Genomic DNA, 16,207 nt, shown 5'->3' on the forward strand with positions numbered 1-16,207 from the left:
CTGCAGGAGTATACCGTATACCCTGCAGCTGTGGACAAGTTTACATCGGGACCACAAAGCGTAGCATCCAGACAAGAATAAAAGAACATGAAAGACACTGCAGACTTGGACAACCGGAAAAATCAGCAGTGGCTGAACATAGCCTAACTCAAACAGGGCACAGTATCTTATTCCAGGACACCAAAATACTGGACAACACTTCCAACTACTTTGTCAGACTGCACAGGGAAGCCATTGGAATTCACAAGCATAAGCAAAACTTCAACAGGAAAGAAGAAACCTTAAGAATGAACAGAGCATGGTTTCCAGTTCTGAAAAGCACCAGGCTAACAAAACACTCTACACCCGACAATAGCCCTGCAGAGAAGATGAGCACATCAAGCCCCAATCCATATGCAAAAGAACCTCCTCAGGATACAGTGAAGCCTCCCGCCATTAGCATTCCACACCCTGGGAAACTCTTACGGGATGACTCAGCCCAAACCCACCTTCCTGAGTAGATACAAATGACCTGCCAACATCTTTTCCACACTGTGACACTGAGCAATCTCTGTCTTTTGGTGCTACACCTCTGAAGATGCCAGTCACAGCTGCTGGCGAAACGTCAGGAACTACAATGCCAAGACCACGGCAATACAGCCCGGAAAACCCACAACAACCAATATTTATTTATTTATATTATATTTGATTTATATTCTGCCCTCCTCACACCAGCAGGCTCAGGGTAGATTACAAGCATATACAAAGTTAGAATACGTAAGAGAGTTAATATGTTAAAAACCATAAAAAACATCCCAAAATGACACGATTAAAACACACATATATACATGAACATAGCAGCACTAAATCCAACCGACCAAACTTTAGCCATCTCCAGAATATCTTAGCTGTAAAGGAAATTACTAGATGGGGGGTATTGCTACAATACCAGAGATAAAGCAATACCAGCGATAAAGCATCGGGAGCATTTCTATATTGGTTTCTGAATGTGTTTGTGTGTTTGATTATATATATTGTACAATTGAACACTGAGGAAGGCCTTAGAGCCGAAACGCGTCTGGTCTGTCTTTGTGTTGATCGCGGGACGGAACCATCATCTATGTATGGAGAACGTTTTAGCAGTTTTTAACATATGCCTGTCGCCTGCCTTTCAGGCCTTATGTTTTTAACCCATATTTTGTGCGCATGCATAATTAATACCTTCTTGGAATATATTTTACAGTTTAGGTTGCCTCTCGGTTGCTCTTTTTTTTTCCCCTACAAAAAAACCAGAAATGTTGTTTTCTCCTGCCAAACCCTGACTGATGCGGAGTAGTTTGACAACCACCACCAACAGAGAAAGCTCCTTTCTGGTTCATCTCCAATAACATTACAAGGGGAGAGCAAGCTCAAATCCCCCCTCCAACCCCCCCCCCCCCGCCTCTGGCAAAGCCTTCTACTGGGAGATTCTTTGCCTTCTTCTGTTTCTGATGTTCATCACAAATGCAGACACTCACCAGCCCCCTCCAGCCCCCCAGACAGCAACATCTGAGCACCCTGCAAATCTCTCATCTGCAGCTCTAATAAAGAGGGGGCAGGGGGCTGGTCTGGTGTGAAGGAGCTGAACACATTTCTGAAAGGCACCTCGCCCCGTGTGGGAGCGGATGCCCCAGTGGGTCTCAAAGCCCTGCTTGCCCTGACCCAACAGTACTAGGTGTGGACATTTTGTATTGAAGCAGATTTAAAAAGAAGGACACCCCCCCCCCTCTTTCTGGCTCTCAGACTGATTTCATACCCTGAAGATCTAGATGGTCTGTAAGGTTCTACTGGACCGAAATCTTGCTCATTTATGGGATGTGGCTCACACAAAGAGAGACAATGCACACCCCTTCTCTGGAAACTGCACGCTCCAAACTACATTGCTTCAAGTTTCTTCTGCTCCCATCCCCACAAACTCCCATCTGATCTTGTCACGTCTGAGCCCCATCCATGCTAATGCTGATGCTGTTGTCATTAGCTAATGCTAAGGCTAATGCAGACCTGTTGTTCTGAACAAATGCTTCATGCTGTAACTTGATATCATATCGCCAATGCCATAACTGTTTCTTTCACAGGCTTATTGCAGGTGCTTATCTAACGGACTGCACTCCCGTGCATTGCTATGTCTTGCTTTCTCAGTGACTCAACTTGATAGTACAGCTATGCGAGACGTTCTCAGGGCAAATTCGCGCCAAAAGAGCTATTTACTGCTGGGAGGGGGAAGGAGCAAACGTGCGTGTTAAGAGGAAAGATTTTCCCACAAGTTACTATTCCTGCCAATCTTGCTCTTACTGCTTAGATGCCTACCTTGCTTCTGAGTAACCCTGTGGACATATCTATGGAAATGATTTGATTTCTGAATAAAGCCATTTAACCAAGAGCCTGGATTTCTTGTTGCAATGGTACAGGGATCTATCTGCCATAGCCTTGTTGCACCAATATAGATAAAAGCACATGACAATAATCAATACTAAACAATACTAGGCCATGTACTTGTATTCTAGATGAACTTTTGCATGAACCGTCTGTGTGTTTTTTTCTAAGTGTTAGGTAATTCTAACAGGTGTGCTTTACTCTTTTGAGAGTTAATTAAAATAGTGGACATTTAACCAAGAGCCTGGATTTCGTGTTGCAATGGTACAGGGATCTATCTGCCATAGCCTGTCATCCATAGCTTGAAAGATCTCCGGATTCCTGTCTGAAGAAGGGAGCGCTGACTCTCGAAATCTTACACCTTGAGAATCTTGCTGATCCCTAAGGTGCTGCTGGACTCCGGTCCTGCTCTTCTACTGCAGACCAACCTAAAACTATCCAGGATTCTTCTCTCCCCCAGTCAGAGATCAGGTTGCAAGGGATGATGCCAATCTAGTTGGCATAAGAACGGCGGACTTGCCAGGTTGGATCAGGCCCCTCCCAGCAATTTTTCTAACAATGGCCAGAGAAGCGCACAGGAGTGGCACAGAAGTGGCGACATTCCCAGCACCTGGCATGCAAGATATGTTGCTTCTGAACATGGAGGGTCCATTTAACGATCACAGCACATTTCTCCTGTCCCATGAATGGGTCAACTCCTGTTGAAGGCAAGCATCACTACATGGAAGGACGGTCCCTCCAAACTCTGGAGAGCCAGTATGGTATAGTGGTTAAGAGCACAGGACTCTAATCTGGAGAACCAGGTTTGATTCCCCACTCCTCCGCTTGAAGCCAGCTGGGTGACCTTGGGTCAGTCACAGCTTCTCGGAGCTCTCTCTGCCCCACCCACCTCACAGGGTGATTGTTGTGGGGATAATAATAACATGCTTTGTAAACTGCTCTGAGTGGGTGTTAAGTCATCCTGAAGGGCGATATATAAATCGAATGTTGTTATTATTCTTATTCTTATTCTTATTCTTATTCTTATTCTTATTCTTTATTTTTATTTTTTTTATTTACGTCATTTATAGTCCGCCTTTCTCACTGAGACTCAAGGCGGATTACACAGGATGAGGGTAATACAATCAGTATCAAGTACATTTCAATACAATACCATAAGGTAAACAGATACAAGTTTAAAAGACAGCATTAGCAAGGATCCAAGACAGAGTAGAAAAAATACTGGAGCAAAACATAATCAATCCTAGGACTAACATTAGACATCTTTGTGGCTGCTCCAAGAGCGGTGGAAGGGACTTTTGCAGGGAGTTGATTTCTCTGTCCTCTGCTTGCTCCCCTTCATTTGCTGTCAGTGGCCCCCAAGTTGCTGCAGACCGTGACTGCTGCTGCCAAACTCCTTTGGAGAGGTGGCACACTCAGGAGTACAAAGCACCCGCCCGCTCATCCTCCTCCACTGCCTTTATCTGTTCTGAGCATCGGTGTCAGGGGCTGGGCTGCAGGGCAGCCTGCCAAGGGAAATTTGCTCAAACCAACTTCCTAGAAACACCAGGAACGAAGCCAGGGAACTTGGCACAGCCGGTGCCACCTGGGATGTAAATAGAGAGATGCTCCAGATACTTGTGTAAGAAGGAAGAATTGGCCAGGTTGCCAGGGGTGGGGTGAGAGTGGGGACAAGATGAAGCCCAATCTTGTGGCCGATCGATCTGGTCATTTTGAAAAGGAACGAGCGGCTGCCCCGTGCGCCAGTTTGCCTCTTGGCTCCCCCATCCTTTCCTCTTTTATGCAATCCTTATTAGGCGGTAAGCCATTTTGGCAGGGATCTACTTTTCCAACAGCGCTTAGCAGAATTTTAAAAGCTTCATAAACAAGAGGGAGATCGGTTAGATTCTGAGCATCAGCAAAATTCCCACTCGCCAATTCATCTCGTGAAATTTCTGTCGATCTGGAATCTCTGATCCTTCCTCCACACAGATCGGAGCAATGTACAGGGTTCTCCCTTCCCCATTTCATCCTCCCAGGAACACTGTGAAGTAGGTAAGGACGAGAGGGAGCAACAGACCCAGGGTCACCCAGTGAACTTCACAGCCAAGGGTGTTTTGAACCTGCATCTACTCATACCTAGATCAATACTGTAGCCCACATGGTGCCCAGAGGCACCGTGGCATGTGCTAACTCCTTTTCTAGCACTCAAGTGTTTTTAGAGAGTGGGCAGAGCAATGTGAAGTTTTGGCAGGGAGGGCTTCAGATTGGTCACTAGAGATTGGCCAGTTTGGTGTAGTGGTGAGGAGCGGCAGGACTCTCATCCGGAGAGCCAGGTTTGATTCCCCACTCCTCTGTTTGAAGCCAGCTGGGTAACCTTGGGCTAGTCACAGCTCTCTGGAGCTCTCTCAGCCCCCTCACAGGGTGATTGTTGTGGGGATAATAACAACACGTTTTGTAAACCACTCTGAGTGTGGCATTAAATTGTCCTGAAGGACGATATATAAATCAAATGTTATCATCTTGACTATGAAAAGGCATCCTGTTAAGCAGAGCTTCTGCCCGAAATGTTGAAGAGTTACACAAAACCTGGCTCTCTTGTCATTTTGTGTCCAGCTGCAGCCATTTTGTGGCTGACTCCACCTCCTGTGGCAGCCATTTTGTGGTTGGCTCCTCATCCCGTGGCAGCCATTTTGTGGCTGGACCCTCCACACTGTGTCAGAATTTCAAATGTGCCCACAGCTTTGACAAGGTTAGGGACTCCTGCTCTAGCCACTTCACCTCGCTGTCTCAGTTCTTTTAAAGCAGAGATAGACAAGTCTTGGATTGGCCCCCCACAATGCCCTCTAGCCCCTTGCTCTCCACATAAGACTACAAGAAGTACTTTGCTGGAGCAGACTCAGGGCCAGTCCACCACATCTGCTGGGCTTCCATCAGCAGGTACTCTTGGGAAGCCCGCCAGCCACTAGTGCAGCACAGGCGGATAGGAGAATCAAGTTCAAATCCCCACTCAACTATGAAGTTCCCTCAGGTGACTTCGTCAGATGCATCTGACGAAGAGAGCTGTGGTTCTCGAAAGCTTATGCTACCATAAAGTTGGTTGGTCTTAAAGGTACTACTGGACTCTTTTATTATTTTGCAGCTACAGACTAACACGGCTAACTCCTCCAGATCTATGACTCAGGTGACTCTTAGGGTTACCAGGTACCCCCGGGGGCAAACTGGGAGGACGAAGTGGGAACTTACTTTCAGCGCGTGTGCTTTGTGCCCCCCTGCCATGTTGGAAAATGCCATCTTCTAGCGCGATGCCAAAGTGTGCACATTTCGCACACATGCCTCCCTCCAGGTGCCTCCCCCCCAACTGGCCAGATGAGAGGAAGGGGGCAGGGTCTGGAGGCAGGGGACCACCCCCGAAGGGGGTAGAGGGGGTGAAGTCCGGCAGCCCGAGTGACTTTGGGCCAGTCACTCCATCTCCACATAACTCACAGGGTTATTGTTAGAGGTATGCACTCTGCCCTGAGCTCATCAGGTGAAGAATGAGGAGGGAAATGTAAATAAATGAGAACAACCTGACAGCAAATAGCCCAGCTGTTTTGCTCATCCCCGGCATTGGGCTCAGAGGTATACTGCCTCTGGAAATGGAAGCTCTAAGCTGCCATGTCTACTAGCTAACGAAGGGCTACCCTTCATGAACTGGTTTTAATTCCGCCCCTTTTAAAGCCATTTGACCCCCCCCCCCTCTTTTAAACAGCACCTGGCACCAGTGAACTCTGCAAGTTGATTCTGCTTGCAGTAGAAGGGGCATGACCTGATTGGGGGGGGGGAGACACAAACGCCAAATCCTATGGCAGAGAACTTACTTTTGGCTGTCCTCCATCAGTTGCCCATCCATGCTAGTGAGGGGACGAGAGTTGTCCTTTCACAACGGGGGGCGGGGGGGGGCACCGCCTGCCGGTTTCTTCTGACGGGGAGACCTGCGTGGCGTCTCCTTTGGAATCTGAAGGGGAGCCGGAGCTGGCCAAGGCTTTTGCCTCTTCTGCCTCTCCTGCCGATTAATCATTAATGGCCTTCCATGCCTGTCAAACGGGGTGGGTGGCCGTGCCAGAGTCTGCAGCGTGTCAGGAGCTGTACTGAGACAGACAGCACCGCCCGGACGCCGTCCCACAACAATAACAGTCGCAAAGGCCCAACCGAGGCACCAAACCCTCGAACTGGCTGGCCAGGGAGACACCCACCCAGGGTCTTCCCCCAGTCCCTGGGACCAACTGTCCCGGAGGTACGGCCTTTGGGAGGCACGGCCCCGCGACCATCCACTGATTGGAGGGGAGTTTGAGGCGGGAAGCCGTGTTGGTCTGCAGTAGAACTGCAGGATTTGAGTCGAGTGGCCCCTTGATCCAGTGACCAAGAAGATTTCCAGGGTATGAACTTTCAAGCCCCAGAGCTCCCTTCTTCAGACACGAGCTGGAAAGACTGAAGAAGAGCACACAGGGTGGGGCTAGCTCCTGATATAGAAGCAGACCCATACTTGCAGTGCAATTAATAATAATAATCGTACTTATATACCGCTCTTCTAGACAGATGAGTGCCCTACTCAGAGTGGAGAACAAAGTCAGTATTGTTGTTATCACCACAACACAGCTGGGGAGCTGGGCCAAGAAGAGTGGCTATCCAATGCACCTGCTGAGCTCAGGGCCATCATCATCATCATCATCATCATCATCATCATCATCATCATCATCATCATCATCATCAACAACAACAACAACAACAACAACAACAACAACAACAACAACATTCAATTTATATACCGCCCCCTTCAGGACAATTTAACACCACTCAGAGAGGTTTACAAAGTGTGTTGTTATTATCCCCACAACAAACACCCTGTGAGGTGGGTGGGGCTGAGAGAGCTCCAAGAAGCTGTGACTGGCCCAAGGTCACCCAGCTGGCTTTGAGCGAAGGAGTGAGAAATCAAACCTGGCTCTCCAGATTAGAGTCCTGCCACTCTTAACCAATACACCAAACTGGTAGTGGGAAGTCAAACCGACAGAGTGCTGATTTGCATCCCGACCACTTCACCAGTATGCTGGCAGTGGTCTAATGGATGAGCCGCTCTGTTCTCCAGGAGCTTCACCCACCAGTCAACAGAGTTGTTTAGCCAAGCTTCCAGCACGCCAAAACTTTCCTGCCGGAGCAACGGAAGTGTTGGCTGTCAATTTCCCATCCTGCACATCTATCTTTAATGGGCTACCGGTCTCAAGGTTGCCAACTCTGGGTTGGGAAATACTGGAGATTGGAGGGGGGTGGATCCTGGGAAGGGTGGAGTTTGGGGACTGGAGGAGCTCAGCCACTTCCCCTGCAATGAACCTGATCACTGTAGTCTAGAAATCCGTTGTAATTCCAAGATACCTGCAGCCCCCACCTTGGTTGGTTGGGGTATGTCCTATCCTGAGGCCCATCTGCATTTTCCTTTGTTTTCTCAGAGCCAAGCTACAAGTGACGCCTGACACAGGTTGGACACTTGTCAGCTTCCCTCAAGTTTTGATGGGAAATGTAGGCATCCTGGTCTTGCAGCTGTAATGGGAGAGCCAAGCTGTAAAACCAGGACGCCTACATTTCCCATCAAAACTTGAGGAAAGCTGGCAAGTGTCCAACCTGTGTCTGGCGTCACTTGTAGCTTGGCTCTCAGTTTGCCTTGTTAGGGGTTCTAGGAATGAGGAAAGAGGCCGCTATTTATTTTCTACTATGATCGCCCCCCCCCAAAAAAGTTGCACTTTGATTTTTTTTTAAAGGGTGGGAAAAATTGTGCAGATTCCCTGAAAATGAAGCAGTCCTTATGCACCCAGCACATGTAGTCGGTTCTTGTGGGTGCCTTTGCAAATATGTGCATGTACACACACACATAAAGCCTACAATGCAAACAGCAGCGTTTATCTATACAAGTGTGAAAATGCTGGAATTCATCTCAAGCCACTTACGGGAGCCAAGATTCCACATTATCCTGAGCAAAAGCTTTCGGCATGACATATGCTGGGACGGCTCCCTGCAGATGTTCCCAAGGCATTTGTTTTGGAGCTAAGATGGGTCTTTCCCCCCCTTTTATATCACTGGCAGTTCAAGGGCATGCTGGAAAACATATACACACACAGAAATATTATGCCATAGAAGGAAAACAAGATTTCCTGGTGCCAGCGCCTGCAGAAAGAGATATTCATGAAACGCATCTCTCTGACAGCACAGCCCAGGAAAAAAAAATCAACTCACCCCAGGAGGTTTCACACTTAAACCACAACCGAAAAATGCTTCTACCAGTCATAAAATTCCCCAGCCTGCAAGACTCATCAGTTCGTCAGAAAACTTTAGGGCGGCTTAAAAGATGGCGAGCCTCTCTTTGACCTTTCCATAATTGATTTCTTTTTAAATATATTATGTTTAAAAACCAATTTGCAGCCTTAGGTGGGGAGCTGTGTTGGTCTGTAGCAGAAGAGCAGGGTTCGAATCCAACGGCACCTTAAAGACCCACTACGTTTCCTCAGTCTGAGCTTTCGCGAGTTAAAGTTGGAGGTCTCAAAAGCTCACGCCGGGGAAATTTAGCTTGTCTCCAAGGTGCCGCTGGACCTGAATCTTGCCCTTCTTACATATAAATATTTCAGATGCATTCATCAGCCTGCAAGGTTCCTCTCAGCTTGAAGCAGCTAATCAACTCAAGCTTTAGTTAATTAATCAGTGATGACAAACACTTTCCCCCTTTGTAACAGAATCTTTTGTTTGTGGAATGGTTATTTTCTACACTCACAAAAAAGCATTCTACATTGAGGATTTACCAAGTTGGAGAGGCAAGAGATCGCTGGGGAAGCAAGCAACGGGGAAGGGGGCATAGGGGGGAATTCACTTCCCCTTAAGTACCATTCTCCAAGATTCTCTAAGGTGAATGCCTCATTTCCTTTGCTCCTTCCCTCTAACCCCATGACACCTGGAAAGGGCTCAGGCTACATAATAATAATAGCAACAACATTCAATTTATATATCAGCCATCAGGACAACTTAATGCCCACTCTGAGTGGTTTACAAAGTGTGTTATTATTATCTTCATGATATTTGCCCTGTGAGGTGGGTGGGGCTGAGAGAGCTCTGAAAGAGCTGTGACTGACCCAAGGTCACCCAGCTGGCTTCAAGCGGAAGAGTGGGAAGTCAAACCCAGCTCTCCAGATTGGAGTCCTGCCACTCCTAACCACCACACCAAACTGGCCCAACATCAGGTGAACTTCTTAGAGAGGCAAGTTCTTTTTCTTTTGATGACTTTGTGAAGTCATTTCTCTGCGTACCTAGGCAGTTCCTTAACTACAGGGATATCCCACAGCTGGCCAGGCTGTACTGCTTTCTTGACTGGCGGGGCGGGGCGGGGGCAGCCACTTCCCTGTTGGAAACGATAAAGATGGTTTAATTGACCTTCTTCAGCAGTTCAAGGTGGTCACTGAAGCCTAGAAGCCTCAGGACAATCTGGATTCTTGCAGAGATCTACAGCCACATCTGGGCACCCCGCAATTTTAAGGAGACACCTGAAAGAGTGCCATACCTCCATACAGAGATACACAAATGGTTTGCCACTTGCGTTCTGCTTCCTTTAGAGAAGGGGATGGGGGATGCGGCCCAGGGTAGAACACCTGCTCTGCAGGCAGAGGATCCAGGTTCAATCCCAGTTAGAGGGATCAGGTAGGGGGTGATGTAAAAGATCTCCACCAGAGACCCTGGAGAACGGCTGCCAACCAGGGTAGACAATACTGACTCAGTAGAGTTCATGCAGTAAGGTTTTTAAGTGGCTTCTGTACTGTTGCTGGTGGATGATTGGTTCATGGGCTGCTGAGTTTCTTTTGCTGTTTGGCTTTATTTGGGTTCATCTGTCTTAATCTGAATGTTAATGGTTTTATTTCTCTTTTATGTTGTAAGCCTCCTCACGCAGCTTGCTTGGAAAGGTGGTAGGTACTTTTTTAGACGCTGCATCCTCATATCCCTAGATACGGAGACTACAGAGATTATTTGAAACTAATAAAGAGTCCAGTAGCACCTTATAAGACTAACCAACTTTATTGTAGCATAAGCTTTTGAGAACCACAGCTCTCTTTGTCAGATGTATGGCAGTTGTGCTTCTCGAAAGCTTATGCTACAATAAGAGAGTTGTGGTTCTTGAAAGCTTATGCGACAATAAGAGAGTTGTGGTTCTCGAAAGCTTATGCTACAATAAAGTGGGTTAGTCTTAAAGGTGCTACTAGACTCTTTTTGCAACTACAGAGTAACATGGCTAACTCCTCTGGATCTATTTGACACACCCAAGACAAGCTAGCTACCAATTACTCCTGTGGTGGAATATCCATTGAGGTACAGATGCAGAACAAGTCCAAATCCAGAAATATGCAGGTTCCTCTGGCATCTCTACCTACCAGCCCTCTGGCAAGGAGGTCAATTTTACTAATGTTTCAGGTTTAAAATACACACACACACAACCATTTCATGTATCAGTTCTTCATAAAAGAATGCCCTCTTTAAGTCGCTCTTGCCAAGCTGCCTATTCCGGTTACAGACACCGAGATGCTTCTGAATGAAGATGCTAGCAAGTGGAACGCATCTTTCTGCCCCTGAGCAAAGGCCCTTCTTCTGTTCCATCTGGATAAAAGGGAGCACATGACTTCTGTGGTTTCTGGGGGGCCTCAGCAGGAGTATCGACAGCCGTGGCTTTGCTACAAAAAGCCCATCACAATTCTTAGGATCACAGAATCCCAGGGTTGGAAGGTACCTCCACGGTCATCAAGTCTAACCCCCTGCAAAATGCAGGGAATTCACAACTACCTCCCCCCCCCCACACACACACAGTGACCCTTACTCCGTGCCCACTCCATGCGCAGAAGATGACAAAACTCAAACAGGATCCCTGACCAAACTGGCCTGCGGAAAATTGCTTCCTGACCCCAAAGTGGCGATCAGCATTACCCTGGGCAGGTAAGAAGGGGCCTCGAGAACTAAACACTGATGTACCCCTTCCTGCCCTCCCTCTCATGATCTGCCCAGGTTCACAGAATCAGCATTGCTGTCTGATGGCCATCTCGCCTCTGCTTAGAAACCTCCAAAGGAGAGCCCACCACCTCCCGAGGAAGCCTGCCCCACTGAGGGACTGCTCTAACAGTCTGGACGTTCTTCCTAAGGTTTAGCCTTGACTTGGGGGAGGCTGAGAGAAAAGCTGACAGCCACCTGATAGCCAAATGCTGAGCCAGACAGGAAAGACGTGGCTGAAAGAAATTCAAATTGACTGAAGGCTGGACTGTGGCTCTGATGAATGGGGGGGGGGCTTTTGTTAAACAGCGACTGCCCAAAGGCAGGAACAGCCCCTTCCTTCTGTGTACTCTCTTTCCACCCATTTCGCCACAAACCACAACGCTCCACATTTTCTGGAGGAGCGAGGCATTTGTTCCTCAAGGAAACCATTTGAGGTTCTGGAAAAACCCCTGGGTGGCAAGGGCGAAATGTCTGCTGGAAAAGCGGGCCCTGCAGCTGCAATCGTGCAAAGCCAGTGAGACAGAAAGGGGGCACTCTGTAACGAGTCAGTTCCCGTGTCTAAAACCAAGTTTCAACTTGCCAAGAGAAAGATGGATCTCTCTCCGGGGAAGCAGAAAGCAGTTAGTCTTTAGACCTGTCAAACAGATAAGTTCTTTGAACCAGCTGTTTATCAGTACATTTATTTATATAGGGTTCAATATTGCTTTGCAACTCCTCGTCAAACACACAGACACCAATCTAGAGTTTATTTCACTTTATTGAAAATACACCCTAGTTTTTTAATGAAGCAAGCAATCAAATTATAAATGGCTATTAATATGAATCCTATAACAATAGAACATAGAAAGGCAATAAGAAATAAGTTCACTAACATTTCTCAATAAATCCTAAGTTTAACATTGCTCAAAGTTTCCATGAAATACATAGGTAGAAATAGTTTCTCACCTAGATTCTCTCAAGAGATTTCTTCCATCAGTACCCTGCTTATTCTTTCTGTGTTTGCAATGATATACCTAATCATATGCAAATATTTAGGGTCTATTCACATGATAGCACAAACAAATATTGATTGGTTTGACACTTCACTGAATATTCATAATTTCATAGTACAGCCTTCCAATTAGTTAAAAAATTATGTCATAATCTAAACTTCACAACAAAACTACAAATCTCCAACAAGTGTCAGGAAAAGTTAAGTTGGACGATCACCATTGGTTGAATCTCTGATAGAGGAACATCAATCTCGGTAGAGTCCACTATTTTAATTAATTGTCAAAGGATGAAAGCACACCTGATGAATTACCTTATACATAGAAAAAATACACTGAAAATTCATGCAAAGTTTAAAAGTTCATCTAGAGTATAGAAGCTAGGCCTAGTATTGTTCAGTATTGATCATTGGCATATGATCTTAATCTATATTGGCATAACAACTCGGCCACAGGGGCGGCTTGCCAACCAACCAGGCTGAACAAACCAGCTGGCTTTCTGCAGTGGGCAGTGGTGGGCCCCTGAGACTCACTGCCGAAAACCATAATGCGGCAAGAAGGAATATCGCTCTAGGTGCCTTCAACGATGATTGCCAAATGGATCCTCCCTGTTCAGAGGCAGTATGTCTGAAGGCAGGTTACTGAGGCACAAAAACAGTGGTGGGCCCCGGTTGCGGCACATGCAGTCAACTACAGCAGGAAACAAGAGATTGGATTGTATGGGACGGATGGTCTGATTCAGCCAGGGTCTTTGTCTAATTTTATGAAGAGACCAGTTAGCATTCAATTCACATTCAGTTACACACTCATTGCCAATGTTCAAGAGACAAATATTTTTTAAACAGCAGAAGCATCCGGTCTTGTGTTTTAGTAGCAGCTTATTCCATTTTGAGATGAGACTCTCTCCCTACACATCATCCATCTGAACCAAACCTGCCCTCTCCAGTTCCCAAAATAAAATAAAATTCAACTATAAAAATGTCAGGGCTTTTTTTCTGGGACGAGAGGTGGTGGAACTCAGTGGTGGAACTCAGGACCGCACAATGACACGTCACTTTGGGTCAGCTGGAACAAGGGGGGAGTTTTAAAGTTTAAATCGCCTTTGGCGAAAATGGTCACATGGCCGGTGGCCCCGCACTCCTGATCTCCAGACAGAGGGAAGTTTAGATTGCCCTCTGCGCTGCTGCATGGGAGGGCAATCTCAACTCCCCTCTGTCTGGAGATCAAGGGGCAGGGCCACCAGCCATGTGACCATTTTCAAGAGGTGCTGGAACGCCATTCCACCACGTTCCTGCTGAAAAAAAGCCCTGCATGAAACCATCAGCACACACTAAAGTACCAACAATAGTGTAACAAGAATAGGAAACCAACAGAAGTGGCATCTCAAGCATGTGGGCATGGATTTAGCTTGCCTACTAAGCCAAGCTGAAACATTTCCAGTATGGCTGAGGAGAATATTTCACCAAAAGGGCACCACTTTGAAGGCCCTCTCCCCAGTTGCCGTCTGCTGAGCCTCTGATGCAGATCTTAAAAACTGGGCCTGCTCATACGGCCAAAACTGAGGGTCTTCGGAGACCCAGGCTGTTTAGCGGTTTCTAGGTCAACAGCAGAATTTTAAATATCGGATCCTACTGGAAGCTATGAAAGGTACGAACGAGCTATGAACGCTATGCCAGGTCAGCAATCGGAACAGCATTCAAGGGCAGCACCATAACCAATATCTGAATGTTGACAGCCAGTGTGGTGTAGGGGTTAGAGTTCTGGGAGGACTCAGTGCTGGGTAAGGTCTGGGAGACTCAAGTTCGAATTCCCACTCTGCCATGGAAGCCTGCTGGCCAGTTCCATACTCTCAGCCTAACCTACCTCATTGGGCTGTTGTGAGGATAAAATAGAGAATGATATAAGCCACTTTGGATTGCCACTGAAGAGGAAATCTCATGTTGGGGATAGATTCAGAGGAGTTACTCGTGTTAGTCTGTAGTTGCAAAATAGTAAAGAGTCCAGTAGCACCTTTAAGATGAACCAACTTTATTGTAGCATAAGCTTTTGAGAACCACAGTTCTCTTCGTCAGATGCATAGAAAAGAGTCCAGTAGCACCTTTAAAACTAACCAACTTTACTGTAGCATAAGCTTTTCAGAGCCACAGCTCTCTTCATCAGATGCATAGTAAAGAGTCCAGTAGCACCTTTAAGACTAACCAACTTTATTGTAGCATAAGCTTTCGAGAATCACAGCTCTCTTCATCTGATGCGTCTGACAAAGAGAGCTGTGGTTCTCAAAAGCGTATGCTACAATAACGTTGGTTCATCTTAAAGGTGCTACTGGACTCTCTACTATCATGTTGAGGAGGAAGCAAGGCATAAATATCTTCATAAATAAGTGAATCAAGTAATCTCGCGTGGCATGGTTTGATTTTTATCCCATGCTTATCCCCCTCTTCCTCCAAGGTTCTTTCCCCCTTGTTTTAGCCGCACAACAACCCTGTGAAGAGGTTAGGCTGAAACCGCGTGACTAGCCCAAGATAACTCATTGCAAAATGGGGAACTAGGACCCCTAATCTGACACTCTAACCACTAGGCCACTGGCTCCCAGTCCAGGGAGTATCAAAGCTGCCCTACTGACCTAAAGGGGTAAAAAAGCCGGTTTTCTGCCACAGATACTCCCTGATCACCTAAGGCAACGGCTGGATATATCAGCACCCTGAAGCTGCCACCTTTTGAACTGTACAAGGGAGCACAACCCCTCCCAACACAAGTTGAAGTGACTTCTCCTTGATCCAGTGAGCCCACTACGAACAGGACCGCCATCCCGTCTGGATTGAGCTTCAGTTTAGTAGTCCTCGAGCCAGAAATGGTGCTGCTGCTGGTGCTCTTTGGGACTTTTACCCCCCAAAATGAGACGTCAGAGGCAGAGCCGAACATCCTCAAGATATGGACCACCGCTGCCACCCCACCCCCAACTCCAGACCTCCAGACGTTTTCTTTCAGTCGTCACCTGGGGATGAGAAACACTGGCCCAAGGAATGGCCCACAATGCCAAGTTGGAGACCCACCAGCAGATGGAACAAGCAAGGAGTGTTTCCTTAGGAGCAGCACCCTGACCACTTCGGTCTGAGCAGCCAAGACCCAAGAGAACCTTCTCCCTCTTCAGAGAAGGCATTTGGACCTCTTGGGTCCAATCAGTCGTCCTCCTTGCCCACCTTTTCTACACCAAGAACAGTAAAGATTAAAGAAACAAACGAACAGGTGCACACATTCAAGCACAGTGTGTCTCTCTCCAGGCTGCAATAACTGGAATTCAAAGCCAATATGACCGGTACACGCAGTATTGTACATGGGGCTCCATGATCACATATGGACACGTGCGAATTTTGCATTGTAGGAATGCCTGCACCATTGTCGTTTTCCCACCCAAGTTCCCTTGTTGCAAAGCAACGTCATGTGAACAACGTGGTCCTCATGCTTTCTGGACGCGCATGCATGTATATCTTTCAGCAATTGTCTCATACTTTTGAGTCATACCACATGGGGCTATTGGTTCAGTCGCTTACTGTCGTACAAAATTCAAGAGTGTCACCTGCAGTATGGCACCATGATCATAGCTCCTGAGTGCACACCCTTCTTTGGCAGTGGTGGCATCCCAAACAACCGCGGAGGAGAGTTTTCACAACCAACCAGATTCCAAGAGGACGGCTTTCACGGACAACCGGATTCCAAGTTTCCGAAAGCTCAGCCCCATCCAAAAAAAAAAAAAAGTAAAGCTTTTCATCTGCTGAGAAGACAGAGGCAAAATGAACCTG

The 16,207-nt window shown here is 47.0% G+C and overlaps 1 protein-coding gene across 3 annotated transcripts in view; it reads right to left on the reverse strand.

Moving 5' to 3' along the window:
- The window catches only part of LOC129325603 (beta-arrestin-1), a 163,962-nt gene that overhangs the window by 90,052 nt on the left and 57,703 nt on the right, over nucleotides 1-16,207 (reverse strand). Inside the window, exon 1 of one of the 3 annotated variants that reach the window (XM_054973375.1) lies at nucleotides 15,985-16,038. The exons of 1 other annotated variant lie outside the window; for it this stretch is intronic. In XM_054973375.1, coding sequence (XP_054829350.1) covers nucleotides 15,985-16,007 — 23 coding nt within the window. In that variant the 5' untranslated portion in view covers nucleotides 16,008-16,038. Of the gene's footprint in view, nucleotides 1-6,230; nucleotides 6,392-15,984; nucleotides 16,039-16,207 lie in introns of those variants that run through there. One more of the 3 variants, XM_054973374.1, reaches the window with a different exon arrangement.

The sequence above is a fragment of the Eublepharis macularius genome, chromosome 3 (assembly GCF_028583425.1).
Source record: "Eublepharis macularius isolate TG4126 chromosome 3, MPM_Emac_v1.0, whole genome shotgun sequence".
Lineage (NCBI taxonomy): Eukaryota > Metazoa > Chordata > Lepidosauria > Squamata > Eublepharidae > Eublepharis > Eublepharis macularius.